Genomic DNA, 20,785 nt, shown 5'->3' with positions numbered 1-20,785 from the left:
TTGCCCACCCTCGGCTCTCAGAGACCGGGGCGGCCGGCCAGGGCCCTGGTGTGGCCTGGCAGGGGGCCCGCCACTGCCTCTGCACTGCTCTCTCATACCTTGTTGATCTGCGGTCGTCTCCTCTCCTCAACCTCTGGTCATTCAGTGTCCACTACACTCTCTGGAGTCCTGCCTTCTTATATGCTGGGTCCCAGTTGGGTATCTGCTGTGCTCTTCCGCATATCAGCCAGGTCCTTCTCCGGTGCGTGGAGAGAAGCGAAATCCTTTGTCCTACTCTGCCGCCATCTTCTTCCAGCCACCTCTTATTTTCATAAATGCTGGGGAATTGTTGGTTGATTATGTTGTTCTTCAGTAGATCCGCCTGGATTTTCTATCAGGTGTACGGGAGCTGGATCCCCTCTGTGCTACTCTGTCGCCATCTTGAAAACCCTCTAGGTCTAAGACTTTAAACTAAACCCCAAATAAATGTGTTGCCTATCATGTGTTTTTTTAATTAAATAAAACAATGTATATATCCATTGTTTTTGGTGACCAGAGTTTTTCCAGAAAATAAAATGATTAAATAAATATTTATATAATGCCTACAATTTACCTGTTAGATTGGAGATAAGACAACTTTGTGAGTACCCAAGACCATGCTTCAAGTATTCTTGAGATATAAAATAGTATAACAAAATTATAATATAGTTTTCTAATGCAATCAAACACGTCAAGATGCATCAGTCTCTTAAAATGTTGGAGAGTATTTCCTAAATATTGAAATTGACATCCATGAAATTATGAAAAATAGGTACCCAGGTGACATTCCACAGCACAAATACATTTCTCCTTCAACACTGATTACAACTAAGCACTCTTTGTATGATTTGAATTACTACTTAAGTCCATTTCATTTATGTTTGATTCATTCTGTTTTCCTCCCAGTTTATAAAGTTGAAGGTGTTTAAAATATAGACTGCCCCATTTCCCACCACCGGTGGCAAGACCTCCTGCTGCTGGTTTATGTCTTTCTTTCCTTGGTTGGTCCTTTTCTCTTCCCTCCTCTTCCACTTTAGCTACTGGCTGACAGCCATGCCTGAACATGGATGAGCAAAGCAAAGAAGGGCTGTTAGGTGGCTGCCATGGCTGCACAGGTGTTGTCCTGGCAACGTGGAGACAGATGTCTTACCACTTCCCAATGCCTCTGTTAGTGCTGCTAGCCTTGGAGTCCCAGCCAGAGAAAGGAGTTGGGCAGCCATCTGCTAGTCAGATGGGTTGACCCCTAGCAGTGGCCACTGGCAAGAGGGAGTTGCCTAGAGTGGGACCAGGACCTGCTGGGTTTTCAGCATCATGACATTGTGTTTCCTCTTCTTGCCTTTCAAACTTCCTCAGGGTAGAAGACCCCTCCCAGGGACCTGCACCAAATATTTGCCAACATCACACAAAGGTACCTCTCCCTCTTTCCTACTGAAGAGGCATGCACATAGCCTGGAAGTTGTAATGGGAATAAATGTCTTGGTTTGGAGGTTTTGTGATTTCAGACCAGTTTCCATGAGAGAGAAATGCTACCTCTGTCATGTTAGTTGTGTTCTGGAGGCTCCTGTCCTATCAGAGGTAACATGGCTTCCATCGACTCAGAAGGGGCTCCTCCCCAAGGCTCTGGGTTGCGTTGTCCACCTGCCACTTAATTCTGGGTATAGCTGGGACACTGCCATACCAACAACAGTGACAATAATATGTACTTACTGTGAAGTCACTGCGTGCTGGCACTGGCCTAAATCCTAAGTCTGCATTCACTCACTTTACTCTCACTATCATTATCCTGTCACAGATGAAGAACCCCAACACAGAGGTGTCAGACAATTGCCCACTGGTGTGCCTTGTCACGTGTGCTTGGCAGAACTCTGCAGATTGGTTTTCTTGGCAGGAGTTGCTGAGGCTGTTGGTGTCCCCCACTGGGCTTGTCCTCAGGACTGTTTGGATGACCTGCCCTCCTCTCAGTATCCCCTGCGATAGCTGTCGTTCTAGAAGCAGATAGCATTTGAGACCAAGCAGAGGTCCATTTGAGATCTATTTTTAAAAAATTGGTAGTAAAGCCACTAATTGTGTAAAAATAGTATTATTATTATAATTTTTTTTTGTTAGGAAACACAGAAAGGCTGAGGCATAAATGTGATCTTTGGTGTGAGTGTGAATTTTACTTTATTTATACTTTCTCTTTGCTTTGTTATCAAGTTTAACCAAGAGTTATTTATACCACCCCAATCTATGAATTAGGTTACAACACAAGTCAGGCTTCACATTTCCTAAGCAACCACCACCCCATGTGATTTCCAGCCCTTCTCATACTTTAACTGTTGTTATCATCATTATTGTCGTCATCATCATCATCATCATTATTTTCACTCTTGTGACTTGTCCCTATAGGATCTCCTGAAGACAATCTTGGATTTTCACAAACTGGAAAAGCTGGAGTTCAGTGGCCTCAGAGGGAATGCCCTGAGTCAGCAGGTCCGGCAAATGTATGATGAATTTCAAGAGCTGTGCAGGGTCTTCTCGGAGTCTTCTTATGACTGCCTGGACCACCAGAGCATGGTAGGGCTTGCAGAGACCACCTCACAAGTTTGGTCTCTTTCTCAGATGCCTCCAGCCTGTAGGGTCTGGGTATTTACGTGCATTTTCCCTGTTTCCTTTAGCTCTCTAGTCCCGGTAGTTTTATGCAGGAAAGCCCATTCCTAATTACTCTTTATGTCAGAAGAAAGATCATGGAGGGCCTTTTTGAACTGCTGACTGCTCCAGATTGGTGACACTCAGGATTTCAGAGATGCTGAGATGGATATGGGATGATGGTGTCGGCTATGGCCACCTGCAGATCCCAAAGCTTTAAGCTTTGAGCAGCAACTGCTACATGAAAACCAGGCACACCTGGGGAGAATTTTGTTAGTGCCTTGGGATGAGCTGGGAACTAAATCAAGCCATACCCTAGTTTTTCTGATCTGACTCTGGTTTCCAAGGGAGTACTCAGGAGTGAGGGAAAGGCCAGAGATGTACAAGTTCTGTACAGAAAAAGTCCAACTATTGTTAATATAATGAGGACAGTTTGTAAGACACTGATGTAACCTGGCAGCCAAGGAGAGTGGACTGGAGTGTGTATGTATGAACAATGACAGCTTTACTGTACTAGTCAGTGAGGGTGGTAGATGCTGTTGAGTGAGCATGTGTACTGTGTGGCTGTTGCATTCAAAATGACTAAGCAAGTAGAGCAATGAATCTGCATCAAATTTTGCATTAAGCTTGAATATTCTTTCTGGAAACTATTCAGATGATTCAGAAACTACAGCTATGGGCAACTGGTGATTGGCAGCTTCATTATGACAATGTGCCTGCTTATGTAACATATCTTGTGCAGAGTTTTTCGGCAAAACATCAAATTGCCCAGGTGACTCAGTCCCTCTACAGCCCAGATTTGGTGTCCTGCGACTTCTGGCTTTTCCCAAAACTTTGAATGGAAAATGATATCAGACCATTGATGAGATTCAGGAAAATACGACAGGGCAGCTGATGGTGACTGGGAGAACTGTGAAGTCCCAAGGTGCCTCCTTGAAGGGGCCTGAGGCATCATTGTCCTATGTACAGTGTTTTTTTATATCTTGCACCTTCTTTAATAAATGTCTTTATTTTTCACATTACGTGGCTGGATATATTCTGGACAAACCTTATATTTTTCATGACTGTAACATAAGAGCCCAGGAATGCCGAGAACTGTGAATTCAAACCCATAGGAGATGAAAAAGAAAAAGAAAGAAAAAAGAGGAAGAGCCAGGCAGAAATATGAAATGAAGTTCCCAAGAAGGAAATGGCTAATTATTAGAGAAGGAATTCCAAGAGTATATGAGGGAAAAAGAAAGAAATTGGAGCAGAAATCTTCTGTGATCACCTTCAGATGTCTAAGGAGATCTTAGCAAACCTAGGGAGATATCACTTTCTAAATATTCCATTAGTCAAAAGTAGGGGCGGGGGAGGTATAATACAAAGCACAAAGTTGTTTTAACTCTTGTGAATTGTCCCTATAGGATATTCTGAAGACAACCATGTACTTTCTAAAATAAAACAAATGATAAAACAAAGCAATTCTATGCACAGGGAAACATTGTAATGTTGATATGGTTGGGTTTGAGAAGTAGAACTATACTATTTTGTCTATTTTGTCTTTTTATAAGAATATGAGTTACTATTATAGAGCAGTAATAACAAGTAAAAATAATTCCATAAATTAGGGACTTAAGTTAACAAGTTTCTCTGTAAATTGCTAAGTCTAAGAGGAGAATGCACTTTGGGTTGCCAGATAAAATATAATAATTGGGACATATACTAAAAATAAATTCATTGTTTATCTAAAGTTTAAATTTAAATGCATAGCCTATATTTTTATTTGCTAAATTTGGCAACCTTATGAATGATGACTAGCTGTTTTCTTAACCAATTAAAGTGTACTTAGAAGTAGTGTGTATTAGTTTAATTAGCTTACTTTCCTCCTAATGGCTAGATAGTTTGGTTGCAATGAGAAAATAGGATTTAGACTTGGGAGTGGAAGGGAAGTTGGTGGTGTGTTGCAATAGTCCCATTGCTGGGGCTGCTGCTGTTAAGGTGGCTTTGGTGGAGGGCGTGAGCTGCCACTGTGGGTGACCCCTGAGGAAGGACTTAGGAGGGTAGAGGGGGACAGAGAGAGAGAGAGGGTAAAAGGGTGTCAACCTCACAGTTTGATTCACTCCACAATTTTGTCTAGGAAAGAAAATGCTGCAACAATGGGATAACAGTCTACATGGATAAAATCTAAGTCATGGCCAGATGAATTTTGGAAAATGAAAATAAATCCTTGGTATAACAGACTCAAGTGCAAAAAATAGTAGTAAAGAGTATAGGGGACTGGCTTTTGCAAAATTATGTTTTTCTATGTCTCTGTGATGTCTCTTCAGGAATTTGAAAATGATGTCTCTAAGTTTAACCAGAGAGTAGAAGATCTTGATCGAAGGCTGGGGACTGTCTTTATTCAAGCCTTTGATGATGCGCCTGATTTGGAGCATGCCTTTAAGGTTAGTGCAAGTAGAGTGGGAGCTGCCCCTGTGCGGATTGTACCCCTGCCCTCACCAGAGGAGGGGGGGATGCTTTTCCAACTGTTTTGTTCTAATGGCTATTAATCGTTCTTATTAGTCTAATGGAGAGGTGTTAAGAGTGTCCTAGAGCAAGAGAGTGTGTAGAATTGGGCTTCTCAGCATTGTTAATAATACTTTTCTGAAAACATGGTGCTTACCTTGAATCTTATCAGTAGGGTACCTATTCAAAGTGAAGGTGTCTACTGTGGTCACCATCCTAAATGCATGGCTCTGCAATACCATGGCTATTTGACCACGGTTATCAGGTTGGTTAAAGCTGAGGCAAACCACCTACCTTGTGGTAATTGTTATAGCATTCAAATACTAGTAACTAGAATAAGAAGACTCATGCCTTTGCCCTGTACTGCCCAGCTCAGAATATGGAGAAGTTTTAGAATGATAAGGAACTACATGGCTTCACAACTGAGAATTCTGAGTTGTGAGACATGAAGATATAATAGAACATGATATTTCTGCTACAAACTATGAAGAGACTTAATTTGTAAAGCCTTAAGGATTAGAACCAGAATTGATCAGTGGAAATTACAAGGAGGCAGATTTCAGAGGAAAGAGACTTCTGCCAAAGCTATTGAAAGACAGAATGGACTTTCTTGAGAAGTATTTACGTTTCCAGCCACTGAAAACGTCCAAACATAGACTGGAATCCATGCTGTTGTAGAAAACTGAGTAATCCAAATTGCCAGCCTTCCTCAGCCATTGAATATACACATATATAATATATGACCTCTGTTAAATACCTGGCCTTCCATAACTTGCAAAGGAAGATTATTGATTTCTCTCTCTAAGCATTCGAGCTTATTTCAGAAATTAATTCAAGAATTAGTCCTCTCTGAAATGTTTTTTTTTTGCTCCTACTCTCAAATTTTGCCGTTCCAAATTTTCCTTCCCATCTAGCCTACTTAGCCTATTATTTTCTTTTCTATCTTACCCCTCCTCTCTGTCTTAGGTCTTTTTTATTAAAGGTCTTTTAAATATAGATCAGCTTAACCTTTCTAACAACTTTAAGTTTTCTCTTTGTTTTGTCCTTTATCCAGATTCTAATATCCCTTGAGGGTCTGATAATAATTTAGCAGACAGGAATCCCCCCACTTTAGAAGCAAAGGAAAGATGGGGCAGACTGTGAACAACCACTTATTAATAATTATTGATCCAGTTGCACATTAACAATTGTTTGACTTTCTTACATTGCTAGATATATGAAAGAAAAGCCAGAACACAAGATTTATGTAACCTTGGAAATATTGAATCTGTGACTTGTTCCTCTTATTTCTCTATCTCTTCTGCAGCTGCTGGACATAGCAGGCAATCTCCTGGAAAGACCACTGGTAGCACGAGATGCATCTGATAAGTACCTGATGCTCATTCAAATGTTCAACAAAGAGCTGGATACAGTGAGGATAATCTATGGTCAGCATGTCCAGGAGAAGGCAGAACTTGGTAGGCTGGATTCCAGGGCATTTGGATGGAGGAGTTCTACTACTGGGAAGCCTGACTAAGGGTAGTGCCACACCACAGTGTTATACCTTTGTTTCTATTGCAATTCTTAGACACCCTGTTTTGTTTGTTTGAAAGTTAAACTCAACTTCAATTTAGCTTTACAAATATTTCTTGAGTCTTTACTTTATGCACAACACATTTCTGGGCATGATATGCAGAGACAGGCCAGGATCAGGGATACACTAATTAATACTACAAGGTGGTTCTTCAAGGAACACATCACCAGGTAGGAGCAGAGTTACGTAGCAGAATATATGTAGTCTCTGACTCCAGTTATAAAGAACTATAATAAAACAAGATAAGCCATGGCTGGGATATTCTAGGGTTTGAGGAGAAGGTAGCCTTGAGCAGAACCCTAAAAGGTTGGGGAGATTGACAGCTGGGCACAAGAAGCAAAGACCTCCAAAGAAAAGAGAGCAGAGTGTGTGGTAGGCACCAGTTGGGCCTGCCTATAGCCAAACAAGGTGTGTATAAGGAGATCGGGTTAGCTACCCGACCATGAAGTGCTCTGAGTGCCATATTTTAAGGAATTTTGAATTCATTAGTCAGGCAATAGAAAATGTCCAAGGTTTTGAAGTAATTGAACAGTGGGACCACCATGTCTATTAACAGGTTTCATACTGAGGTCATTTAGGATTGCATCCACTTAGAAAGCGATTCCCAGAAAATCTGTTGGCCTCAACTTATGTGGGACCATCCTCATGACATCGAGTCAGGTATAGAATTTGAAAACTCAAATGCCTTATGAGGCCAGGTTAGTTTTTTATTGCTGCATAGCAGATAGTTGCAGCCTTTGTGGCTTCCACAGCACCCACCCTCCAGCTCCCAGTCTGTAGGGCAGCAGCCCAGCATGGGGCACCTCAGTCCTCTACCCAGTGGCACAGGGCTGCAAGTGAGGCATCAGCGCCTCTAGCTGAGGCGCCAGAGGGGAAATCCACTTCCGAGCTCATTTTTGTTGGTAGAATGGTCTCTATTTCCTTGCTGGCTGTTAGCTGGGGGCCACTCCCATTCCCTGCCATGTGGGAAGGCTGTGCGGCTGCCCCCACCATCCAGCCAGGGATGATGGCACACTGAGTCCTTCTACTTCAAGTCCCCGACTTTCCCTTCTGCCACCCACCAGAGAAAATGCTCTGCTTTTACATGGCTTGCCTGATTAAGTCTGTCCCACCAAGGATTATATCCTTGTTCCAAGTAAGGCAACGTCATCACAGGAGTAATATGGTATCATATTGCAGTTTCCCCCCACTCTTACAGAGGAGGGGATTATGCAAGAGTGAGGCTCATTTGTTGTTATCTTAGAATTCATTCACCGTAGGTACGGGCCAAGTGGAAGCCATCAGAAGGCAGTAGAAACCACAACAAATTAAAGGAAGAGACCACAGTTCAGTTCCAGCTGCTGGTTAGAAGCCTTGGCTAATTTTTGCGACATATTCCAATTTTACCAAGGAAGCTAGAAACTGAATTTCTCAAAATCACATAATTGCTAAATCTTGACAACTCGTTTTAAACAAACAAAAGTAAGAATATTCAGTCTTTGCTAACTGTGGTCAAGCACTTTGTAATCTACATGGCCTGTCTCATTCATAAGTTTATTGAATTCTCACATAAACCATTTTATAGATTAAAAAAATAAACTGAGGCCCAGAGAAATGAAATTGTGTGTTAAGGCACAGTTTCTCAACCCTGACTGTACAATTAGAATCCTCTTGAGAGCTTTCACAAAATACAAATGACTGAGCCCCACCCAGAACAATGAAATGGGATGAAGCAAAAGGGCCCAGGCAGTAGCATTTTTAAAGAACCCCTCCTGCCCCACCCACCCACCCCACCGAGGGACACAGATATGCTGCCAGGTTGAAAATCACTGATGTGAAGTCAGAAAGCCAGTAAGCGGCAGAGCTTTGCTGGTACCCCCATCCTCTGACCCTGTTTCATGTTGTCCCCAAGGTCACTCTTTCTGTTTTCTTAGCAGAACACAGTGGTTCCCCAGGAACTCCATAGCTCTGTGTGAGCAAGGGTGACTTTAGCATGTGAAGGCAGATGAGGCAAAAAGTGGACTAGCTGGTGGCAGGTGATCCTGGGCAGAGTGGGGCTGGGAGTCTAGGACCTCACTTCATTCAGTCTGGCTGCTGTGCCTCCAGGGTTCTCCTCAGTGCACAAGAACATGCCCTCTGTGGCTGGAGGTCTTCGCTGGGCTCAGGAGCTGAGAGAACGCATCCAGGGACCCTTAGCCAGCTTTGGACGCATCACATATCCGTGAGTACTTTGTTCCTTAAAGGCAGGTTTGTTCTCAGCTTCTGATCTTGCTCTGGGTTTTGACTGTTGTAGAAATGCAACTCACTTACCAAAGGCATGAAAGTCATCCTTATTTATTTCCATTTTTGGCAACTGACTAGTGTCTTAGTCTACCTGGACTGCTATTACAGAATACCATAGACTAGATGACTCACAAACATTAAAATTTATTTCTCACAGTCTGGAGGCTGAGAAGGCCAAGATCAAGGTGCCGATAGATTCGGTGTCTAGTGAGAGCCCACCTCTGGTTCATAAATAGCCATCTTCTTGCTGCGTCCGCTGTCCCGCCCCCCGCCTACCCCCACCCCCACCCCCACCTCCCCCCCCCCCCCCCCCCCGCCGCAGAAGAGATGAGGGAAGTGGTGTCTCTTCTTACAAGGGCACTAATCCCATTCATAAGGGCTGCACTCTCTCAACCTAATCACCCCAAGGTCGAATCTCCTAATGCCACTACATTGGGGAATTAGGCTCAACATAAGACTTTGAGGAAGGGAATGCAAACATTTGGTCCATAACAACCAGACACCTATTGAGCTGATAACTGGGCCCCTTGGTGGTAAACAAGGCTCAGTGGACAAGAGGCTGATTGCTTTTGCTGCATGAGACTTCTTTCTGGAGGAAGATGAGTCAGAGTTTTCAAGCTCTATGGAGTTCTTCCACATGCCTCCCTCAGACACAAGGTCTCCTTGCTCCTGAGGCCACAGGAAAATAATGGAGCCCAGTGTTTCCTAGAGCATGGTGGGAGGGCCTCGTGTGTTAGAAGGCCCCGGGTGCTTGTTCAAATGCAGGTCCTTGGCCTCACCCCTCACCTACTGAATCTGAATCTTGGGGCAGGGTAGTGTCTGTGGATCTGCTTCCGCTGCAAGCCCCTGCCCCTGTGATTCTGATAGTGATCAGGTTTGGAAACCACTGGCCTGCCTCACAGTTGATCCTGGAAGCCGAGTTAGTTGGAGGCATATTGGCTGCCAGAAGAGAGAGGGAAGAGCTGCTCATGAGACTGTGCAGGCTGCTGCCTAGGGAAGGGCGGTCTCCCTCTGGCCCCCCTTTCTGAACACCGGGCTTGTTGAAAGCACTTAGCTTTGGCAAACACAACAGAAACAAAGGAATTGAAGTCTGGGCTCTGGCATCAGGTTTTTTCAGCTATCAAGGGCCTTAGAGACCCTTGGCTCAGGTGGTAAGATGGATGCTTTCAGACCTAAGAAGGTGCACAATGTCACTAATCCTCAGGGACATGCAAATCAAAACCCCCTGGGAAACCACCCCACGCCTGCCAGAATGGCTATCATCAGAAAGTCAAGAGAGAGCGAGCGCTGGAGAGGACATGGACAACATGCAGCATCCTGTGCACTGTTGGCTACAACTTGGCACAGCCACCGTAGGAAACAGGGTGGCGTTCCTCAAAAGGTTAAAAATTAAACTACCATAGGATCTTAGCAATTCCGCTTCTGGGCATCTATTGTAATGTTGAAGAGATATTTACACACACACCCCCCCCATTTATTGCAGTATTTTTACAACAGCCAAGACATGGAAACAATCTTAAGTGTTTGCTGGTGGAGGAACTGATAACAAAATGGGGCATATATATATATGTGTGTGTATGTGTGAGTGTGTGTGTATATACATATTCAGCCATAAAGAAGAAGGACATCCTGCCATTTGCAAGGTGGATGAAACTTGGGGGCATTCTGCTAAGTGCAATAAGTCAGACAGAGAAAGACAAGTACTAGATGATCTCACTTGTATGTGGAATCTGGAAATAAAAAAGCCTCAGGACAAAGAGGTCATATTTATGGTCATCTGGTTACTCAAGGCAAGAGTGGAGGGTAGGAAAATGGACGAGGGTTTTCAAAAGGTATGAACGTGTAGGATAAACATATCTTGGGGATGTAACCTACACCACGAAGGCTGCAGGTAACGGGGTTGTGTGGAATATGTGGAAGTTGTTAGGCGCATAGATCCTAAAAGTTCTTATCATGAGAATAAAAACAAATTGTTCTGGGGGGGGAGGCATCCATATGAGATGATGGATGTTAACTAAACCAGTTGCAGTAACCACTTTACAATACATGGAAGTCATTATGTGGTGCACTTTAAACTTGCACAGTGCTGTGTGTCAGCTGCATCTTAGTCAAACTGGAGAAAAGTTTTAAAAGCCTAAACATTTTCAAAGGCAAAGAAGATAACGCAAAACACCAGAGGTGAGACTGAAGGGCGCCTCCACACCAACACCAGTGTTGTCAAGCAGAAAATGTTAGAAATCTCTGACTGTTGTAGAGGAAACCTGAGAATGCAGGTTTTTATGTGAAACACCCGGCTTGAAATGAGCAGTACTCCACTTTTCCTCAGACTCCTCACAGATCAAGCACATGCTTGTGGCACAGCCTGCCGGTGGGTGCGGGATACCTGTGAGGCCTCTGCTCTCCTCTGAGAAGTTCTTTGTTTTGCAGATGAAAAAAACTGAGGCAAACAGAAGTGAGGTGACGTGCCTGAAGCCCTAAAGAGGCCTAAGGAAAGACCTGGGAGTCTGGGTCTCAGAGCTCCTAGCTCCGGGATTCCTCAGCCACAGGAGATTTGGCCTAGAGAACAGCCAAGCCCTCATCTTCTCAAGTGTGTTCCCCAAGGCAGAGGGGAGAAAACATATACATAAATGGGGAGGGAAGGGGTTAGAAAGGCTGCTTCTAGGGCCATGGAATGTGGTGGCAGTCATAGGTCCTGTTCCCTGGGAGCAGACTGGAGATGCACATGCAGGAACATACAGGGACACTCTTGGGAACAGCACTTGTGAGGGAGTGGGAAGATGAATGGGCAGAGGGAGAAGTGCACAGCAATATGGTTGCTAGGAGGCCTCCACAGATCCTCTGGAACCCCTGGCCCTGCAGTGTTACCCAGACTCTGTACCCCCACATGAGCTAATTGGTAGATGTGGGCTGTCTGAGGGAGGTGCATGACCTTGGGCAAGATGGGTCTCATTGACTGAGGCGATTAACACAGAGAGGCAGCCTTGCTTTACCAGCCTCACTCCTGGTCACAAGCAGGTGAAGGGATGGGGTGGGTAGGTGTGCCTGGTCCTGAGAAGGGATCTCAGTGGCAACCCACCTGTCCTCTGCAATTCCCATGGAGATTTACTTCCATTTGTTCTAAAAATGAATTCAGAATTGTGCTGTGCCTATAATATATGTTTATTGGTTATTAGAAATATTTTGGATGACTCCCCATAAAATGAAGTAGGATCTTCAGGGAATTTCTTGGCACTTATTCCTATGACTTCTTGAACCTTCTAGGCAACTGCCGCAGGCCCCAGTGAGCAAAACTGCCGTCTCCTCTGTGTGTTACTTGCCCTTGAGTTGGATCTGATCTATGGATGAGCAACACCCACAATGCGTGTTCTCACTAGCTCTACTTAGCTCTGTGAAACACTCTTTTTGTGGAGTCTGTCCATCTCATGTTTAGTATTCCCTTTTTCCTGCTGCCTTCTATTTTCCCCAGCATTATTGCCTTTTGCTCTTCCAGCCTCATTCTTTTGCAGGTGTGAAACAGAGGTCGGGGATTTGAGGCTTATGGGCACCCCACAGGTCCCCGAGGGGAGGGCTGAGCATGAGCCCACCAACCCGCCCTGAAGTCCTTTTCACTTCTCCTTGCTGACTCCAAGAGGCAGCTGCTTATTTGCTATGGAAGGGAACTAAGCAGCTGGAAATCTTGAACTTTCTCTGCAGGCGTGAGGGCTTACATTGAAAGCTCAGGTATCTTGCAAAGAAACTCTGTGTTAGTTTAAAGAGCAAATGTATTTTAAAGAATCTTTGCAAGATGCTATCTCGTTTTGCTGGCAGAACAAACAAAAACATACCCACCAACACAATTAGTGTGAAGGTTTGTGAAAATGATAGCTATCTCGCCAATTTTCCCAGCACCTGAACCCTCAGTTTGTGTCGCAGAGGAGAGTCAAACAGGAGCAGAGCCTCGGGCTAGACCCTGCTCACGTTCCTCTGTGGTCCTCACCACTCCTGTCAGAGCCTCTGGGAGGGTCCTGTGCATGCGAGCACATGTGTATATGTGCATGTGTGGTACATGTATGTGTATTGTGTGTGCACCCATTTAGGGGCTTGAGATGTGGGAGGGGACCTCATGTAAACATGTCAATGGGTAGCAGGGCTTCTCATAACATGTCCTAGATAGATTTCAGAGAAGGGATAAAATATTGTATGTATATTCATATGAAACAACATCTATATGTGTATTTATATAAACATTGTTATGTAAATATATAAAACATTGTTTTATATATATATAATGTTGTATAGTTTTTGTTATGTGTAATGTCGTGTAGTTTTTTCCTTCTATATAGAAAACTATGGCCCCTAAAATTTTTCTTCCGTGTCTCCATTTTCCTTTTATTCAGGTTTTCGAGGGACTTAACTTATCTATGCATGACTAGCGGGGCCAGGGTGAAGGAAGGGTTGGTGGAGACACCAGGCAAAGGCGGGGCTGCTTGCTTTCAGGAAGTGCTGATGCCCTCTAGTGGCTCCTGGAGGATTTTCAGAAAGAATTCAGGCTTCTTGGGGGGCACTTGGAAGCCAGCCTAGGAAGCTAGCTATTCAATCTCTTCCTTACAGACTGCAATTTGTTAATCAGATCATTCTTTTTACTTCTTCTAATTTGATAGCACTTTTTTCTCTTTTGTATGGATAGTTGCATGGAATCTGCTGAAGGAAAGCAAATGATTCAAAAATATGAAACTATGCTTTCGTTGCTGGAAAGGTAAGCATCCTCTGGGATTGTATTGTTCTACAAGTCGCATAAGCCCCCAGTGCCTCTTGCAGTTGTGTGTTTGAGCAGATTCCTCAGTGGCTGGGAAGTGTTACTCTGTAGTCTATATTATAACCACATTATCTGTGAACATAGTGCTTCTGGGTTGCAAACACAGGTGTCTAGGGAATAGAAACAGACACTTCTCCCCAGTAGTTTTGTTGGGACCGGATGAGCTGGAAGTGGGGCACTTCTTGTGGCTCTCTGAGATCAGTGTCGGGGAAAATCGCAATAGCTGCCCACTAAGCAGAAAGCAACAGTGCATGCAGTACAAAGAAAAAAACAAGTTTTAAAAATATTTCCTGTATCTTTTCATAGACAAAGCATAAGAATGGAGATTTTCAATGGGTTTGTAGTTGTTCCTGCTTTTAAGCTGAAGTAGATCTTGAGGGTACAGGGCCTAGTGCCCACACTGCCCACACTGTTACCAAAGTCAACATCGTCACCCTGTCCCCTGGGTGGGGAGCCTGTCTGGGCCTCCCATCATCCCTGGTCTCCTTAATGAGACGTGAAAAGCCCTTCCTGGTCTTTTCTTCCCTCTCCAGTTTTGACCCTTGCCTCTTTAGCCCCAGGTGTTTCCAGCGCACAATAGTCTATTTCCTACCTCTACCCTTTGGCCATGCTGGTGTTTGCTGGGAACACTGATTTTCCTTCACTGCCCAACCTCTACTCATCCTCTGAGACTCAATCAAGCATCACTTTGGTCACTCTTTCCCTTATCACCATCACCCCCGACCCCTGACATTAAATGCCCCACACCCTGTACCCCTCTCTAGGACTGTGCTTGCCGCATGCTCTGTTTACCTGTGGTCCCACCATCAGCTGAACTCACCATGGGCTGCTTAGTCATCCTTTTATCTCCCAAGCCCAGCACATGGTGGGTACTCAGTCAATGTGTGATGACTGATGACAGATTCTGTAAGTGATGTGAACATTAGTATGGCAGCAAATCTTACCCAATAGCTTATTTCCGTGTTGACTGATATGAATCAGTCAACTTCCCTTATCAACCACAAAGATCACATGGAGCCTCCCTTTCTATTCTTCCCTGATTTAACCTATGCTGTTTTTATTTATTTTTTCAATATAGTTTATTGATTATGCTATTACAATTGTCCCATTTCCCCCCTTCATTCCCTTCCACCCTGCACACCCTCTCCCACCCACATTCCCCCGCTTTTGTTCATGTTCATGTGTCATACTTATAAGTTCTTTATCTTCTACATTTCCTATACTATTCTTACCCTCCCCCTGTCTATTTTCTACCTACAATCTATGCTACTTATTCCCTGTACCTTCTCGTCACTTCTCTTCCTCCCACTCCCCTGTAGATAATCTTCCATGTGATCTCCATTTCTGTGGTTCTGTTCCTATTCTAGTTGTTTGCTTAGTTTTTGTGTGTGTGTGGTTGTTAATAATTGTGAGTTTGCTGTCATTTTACTGTACATGCTTATTATCTTCTTTTTCTTAGATAAATCCTTTTAACAGTTCATATAATAAGGGCTTGATGATGATGAACTCCTTTAACTTGACCTTATCTGAGAAGCACTTTATCTGCCCTTCCATTCTAAATGAAAGCTTGTCTGGATAGAGCAATCTTGGATGTGGGTCTTTGCCTTTCATGACTTGGAATACTTCTTTCCAGCCCCTTCTTGCCTGTAAGGTCCCTTTTGAGAAATCAGCTGACAGTCTGATGGGAACTCCTTTGTAGGTAACTGTCTCCTTTTCTTTTGCTGCTTCTAGGATTCTCTTCATTTAAATCTTGGCTAATGTAATTATGATGTGCCTTGGTGTGTTCCTTCTTGGGTCCAACTTCTTTGGGACTCTCTGAGCTTCCTGGACTTCCTAAAAGTCTATGTCCTTTGCCAGATTGGGGAAGTTCTCCTTTATTATTTGTTCAAATACGTTTTCCACTCATGGCTGTTTCTTTCCCCCTTCTGGTACCCCTATAATTCAGATGTTGGAACGTTTAAAGATGTCCTGGAGGTTCCTATACCTCTCCTCAGTTTTTTAAATTCTTTTTTCTTCATTATTTCCTGATTGGATGTTTTTTTCTTCTTTCTGGGCCACTCCATTAATTTGAGTCTTAGTTTCCTTCCCATCACTATTGTTTCCCTGTGCATTTTCCTTCATTTCACTTAGCATAGTCTTCATTTTTTTCATCTAAATTGTGACCAAATTTAATCAATTCTGTGAGCATCCTGATTACCAGTGTTTTGAACTATGCATCTGATAAGTTAGCTATCTGTTTGTCACTCAGCTGTATTTTTTCTGGAGCTTTGATCTGTTCTTTTGTTTGGGCCATTTTTTTTTGTCTTGACATGCCTGTTATACAGTGAAGGGCAAAGCCTTAGGTGTTCACCATGGCAGGGCAACCCAGTCGCTGGGCTGTGACACTGTACGTTGGGGAGGGTTCCAAGAGGGAACAATGGCACTTGCTCCACTTTCTGCTGGATTTCAGTCACTTCCACCAATTCCCCCAAGCAAACTGGGCCCTTCTGGTGCTGATTCCCCAGTGGGTGGGTTTGTGTAAGTCCTGGGACCCTGTGGGTCTCACCAACAAACTCTTCTGTGAGGCTGGGCGTCTCTACCACTGCTTCAACCACCGTAGGTGTTTTCAGTTGGTGTTTTGAGGCTTTATTTCCCCATGCTGGGACTCTGGGTTGCATGGTCTGTCTCGCTCCCCAGTTTTGCCCAGTTTATCTGCATGCGAATGTGGGGCCACCTGGTGTGCCAGTCATCTTGCGTGCCTTGCTAGGCCCGCCCACTGCCACCTTGCGCACCCAGGATCTGCCAGCTGCCGCTTTGCCAGGAATCCTCTCCACATGGCCACCCCACTCTCCACCCCTCCTCCCAGTCTGGATGAATGTTTCTTCTCTAACTCCTTGGTTGTCAGACTTCCATACAGTTCAGTTTTCTGTCAGTCCTGGTTGTTTTTTTGTTTCTAAATTTTTGTTGTCCTTATTTTGGTTGTGCGAGGAGGCACAGTGTGTCTACCTGCACCTCCATCTTGGTGGGAAGTCCTAACTTATGCTGGTTTTTAAAAATAAGGGGTTACTTACAGGAGTTTCCATGCCCATCAACGACTTTACCTTAAGTATGTATTCAGGTATTTTACTAGTAGTATCTTTAGTTCATAAAATAGATCATTTAAATAAATAAATAAATAAATAGGCTATGTAAACATGTATGTGTTAATATAGGTAAATGTATCTTTATATGTAGAGATTTATGGTATCTGGATCTTTAATTAATCATTGCCAGGTGTTGGGTTGCTGGGTGGTGCTTATGAAGTGGCTGTTGTTTCCTGTTCCCATAGATATGAGACCAGGCTTTATGAGGACTGGTGTCAGACAGTATCAGAGAGGTCACAGTACAATCTCTCCCAGCCACTTCTGAAGCGTGACCCGGAGACGAAGCAGATTACTGTCAACTTTAACCCACAGGTAAGCCTGACAACAGTAATTTCTTATTGGGTTCCTGAAGAGTTTCACTGAACTTTGCTGATTTCAAAGGCAAAAAGGCTTTTTTATCTGAATATGAAAAAGCTGCTCAAAAGAATTTGAACCCCAACCCTGGCTGGTGTAGCTCAGTGGATTGAGCGCGGGCCTGTGAACCACATGATCACGGTTCAATTGCCAGTCAGGGCACATGCCTGGGTTGCAGGCCAGTTCCCAGCAGGGGATGCATGAGACGCAACCATACATTGATGTTTCTCTCCTTCTCTCCTTCCCTTCCCCTCTAAAGATAAAAAAAAAAAAAGAAGAACATTTGCTCTGGCTGGTGTGGCTCAGTGGATTGAGTGTGGGTCTGTGAACCAAACAACCGGGGTTTGATTCCCAGTCAGGGCACATGCCTGGGTTGCCGGCCGGTTCCCAGAGGGGCACACACGAGAGGCAACCACACACTGATGTTTCTCTCCCTCTCTTCTTCCCTTCCTCTCTAAGGCTAAATAAATAAAATCTTAAAAAAAAAAGAATTTGCACCCCAGATTTCCTTGTTGGGATAGATCCCGGGTGTAGTGTTTTCTCCAGTTGCCCAAGGTTCACATTTTCTCCAGGGTTAGCCAGCATATTTGTTTTGATTTTGCACAAGAGAAAATATTGCAAAATATTTTTTTAGCTTTTCATATAATAACATTTATCATATACTTGACTTTACATACAAAGTTAGAGTGGCAATTACACTTAAGATTAACTCTTCAAAAACTTTAACATGTTATAGAGATGCACTATCTGGAATTTCAGAAGGCATTAAACAGATATTGCTACCCATCTCTGGACAGACAGAATGATCACATTACCGACCCTTTAGCGCTGAACAAATCAGTACTGGCCAGTCAGTCAGCTGACTGGCCTGCCTTAAATGCCTGCAACCCATGAAGGCTGTTGACAACACTGGAAGGCCAAACAAGTTTAAGACCTGGTTCCTGTTCTCAAGGAGCCCATGAGCTAGTAGGGAGCTTTAATGCCAGTAAGCAAAAATCTCTCTTAATTGGACAGCATATGATACATCTCAAAGGAGTATCTTCAGAAATAGGACTCTAGATGAGTGATTCTCAGCTGAGGCAATTTTTTCCCCTGAAGACATTTTTGGTTGTCACACATGCACTGAGTGCCAATAGCATTGAGTAGATAGGTACCAGGGTTACTGCTAAACTTTCTACAATGCATAGAATGAAGGGTTTTTGTCTAAAAATATCAGTAGTTCCAAGGTTGAGAAACCTTGCTCTAGATGATGAGAAGGGTGGAAGACCAGTGTGGGTGTCACAGCCCTGGGATGCTTAATGTTGGAGAAGACAATCATCAAAATTAGTCCATGTCAGGAAGTACATCATTCAGCTCCACAATAGAGGTAAAAAACGTTGGCCATGCTGAGGTGAAAGCAGTCACCTACTTCTGTCTGGAAGGCAAGCTCTCCAGGAATGTGGTATAGAGAGGGCTGAAAACTGAGCTGATAGTGTATTGGTGTCTTTGAGAAAACTGAAGGTTAAGTAGAACATCCATTCTGACTGAAATAAAAGTCAACAAAGGAAGTAGGTAGGTCCATTTTTCACTTTGATAAGCTATGAGTCTGTTATTGAACTCACTTGAATAACTTTATCAGCTTTTCTTGTCAACAGTATTGGATATTAAATGCCCAAAGAGATCGGTTTCTGGATTACCAACTAGGCCAGAGTCTATATATGATGATTACAGTAATTATGTCCTCAGTATAAGACAGTATTAAGGATAGACCACTCCTTTATAAGCAGGGGATCTATCTGCCCCAATGTACAACATATAGTAGGTGCTTTTTGGGTATCTGTAGGTGATAGAAGGGAAAGGATGTAGAAGAAATACAGTGAGAGCAGAATTGGGGAGTGGAGATAAATATCTAAATTATGATGTAAGTCAAGGGGAGACAAGTACAAACACAAGTCAGAGAAGAGCTGTGGTCCCCCCTTGACTTCCACTGGTAGTAACGTGGCAATAGCTGTGGTGTCAAAAATGGGCAGCAGCACATACATCATTCCGGAGGGATGATCAGAGCCTTGCCCCTTCAGGGCCAACTATGGCCCCATTGTATGGGAGAAGTAATATATGTATGAAGTGTATTTATATTATTTAAATGCCCTATTATTGAGCATTTACATTATTTTCTAGTTTTATCAACTTGTATTTCATGGTTCTAGGATGCATTTTTTATCTTTGAAAATGGTATGTCTTTGTAGTTTTAAAAAACTACATTTTTTTCCCTTTCTTCCTTGGTTGTAAATAGACTAATAGTGAATCTTACCACCATTGGCATCTTACAGTTGGATAAAATGTGGTAGAAATATTGCTACAATAAATATCTTTCATCATTGTTGCATCTATCATTGATTATTTCCTTGGAATAAATGCCTAGAAATAGAATTGTGGGGTTAAATAAAGGGTACTTACATTTTGAGACTTTTTTTGCATATTGTCAATTTGGTCTTCAGAGAGCTAGAATCCAATCATAGCCTGTCAGCAAGATATTTATGTCTTCTAACCATTTCCAGCTTGTTGGACTAGAAAAAATATAGTATCTCAACACTGTTTTAAGATTGTTCATATGTTCATTGGCTGTTTACATTTCTTCTATAAATTGCTTGTTCATGTCCTTCACCCACTTTTGAATGAAAGTACCCTCTTTTCCTGTGAATTTGTTAGAATATTTGGTAAATACTTGTCAGACATTTAAAAATCTGCAAGTGTTTTTACCAGTTGAAGTATGTCATTTTAAGTGTACAATATTTTTATGCATATACATTTTATCTCTTGTGGTTGTGTGTTTGGAATGGCCTTCTCTACCTCATTATTATATAAATAGTAAATATATTAGCCAAGATTAAAATAAAGGAGAGAATTCTAGAAACAGCAAGAGATAGGGGGACAGTTACCTACAAAGGAGTTCCCATCACACTGTCAGCTGATTTCTCAAAAGGAACCTTACAGGCAAGAAGGGGCTGGAAAGAAGTATTCCAAGTCATGAAAGACAAGGACCTACATCCAAGATTACTCTATCCAGCAAAGCTTTCATTTAGAATGGAAGGGCAGATAAAGTGCTTCTCAGATAAGGTCAAGTTAAAGGAGTTCATCATCACCAAGCCCTTATTATATGAACTGTTAAAAGGATTTATCTAAGAAAAAGAAGATAATAAGCATGTACAGTAAAATGACAGCAAACTCACAATTATTAACAACCATACCAAAAAAAAAAACCTAAGCAAACAACTAGAATAGGAATAGAACCACAGAAGTGGAGATCACATGGAAGATTATCAACAGGGGAGTGGGAGGAAGAGAAGTGACGTGAAGGTACAGAAAATAAGTAGCATAGACAGTAGGTAGAAAATAGGGGAGGGAAAGAATAGTATGGGAAATATAGAACCTACAGAACTTGTGACACAATGACATTAACTAGAGGGGGGAATGGAGTGGAAGGGGTGTGCAGGGTGGAGGGGAATGAAGGGAGAGAAATGGGACAACTGTAATGGCATAATTAATAAAATATATTTAAAAAATAAT

At 43.0% G+C, this 20,785-nt stretch overlaps 1 protein-coding gene across 5 annotated transcripts in view; it reads left to right on the top strand.

Annotated features, from left to right (window-relative positions):
• DNAH9 (dynein axonemal heavy chain 9) overlaps positions 1-20,785 on the top strand; it is a 393,611-nt gene that overhangs the window by 32,109 nt on the left and 340,717 nt on the right. For all 5 annotated transcript variants that reach the window (XM_037028297.1, XM_037028295.1, XM_037028294.1 and 2 more), the window contains exons 7-12: positions 2,407-2,574; positions 4,956-5,072; positions 6,440-6,590; positions 8,792-8,906; positions 13,635-13,703; positions 17,071-17,197. In XM_037028297.1, coding sequence (XP_036884192.1) covers positions 2,407-2,574; positions 4,956-5,072; positions 6,440-6,590; positions 8,792-8,906; positions 13,635-13,703; positions 17,071-17,197 — 747 coding nt within the window. The remainder of the gene's footprint in view (positions 1-2,406; positions 2,575-4,955; positions 5,073-6,439; positions 6,591-8,791; positions 8,907-13,634; positions 13,704-17,070; positions 17,198-20,785) is intronic.

Source organism: Sturnira hondurensis, unplaced genomic scaffold (genome assembly GCF_014824575.4).
Source record: "Sturnira hondurensis isolate 20B ecotype Veracruz unplaced genomic scaffold, ASM1482457v3 Scaffold0019835, whole genome shotgun sequence".
NCBI classification, from domain to species: Eukaryota; Metazoa; Chordata; class Mammalia; order Chiroptera; family Phyllostomidae; genus Sturnira; species Sturnira hondurensis.
Note: the sequence above shows the minus strand (reverse complement) of the source record. Positions and strands in the feature narration are given on the sequence as shown.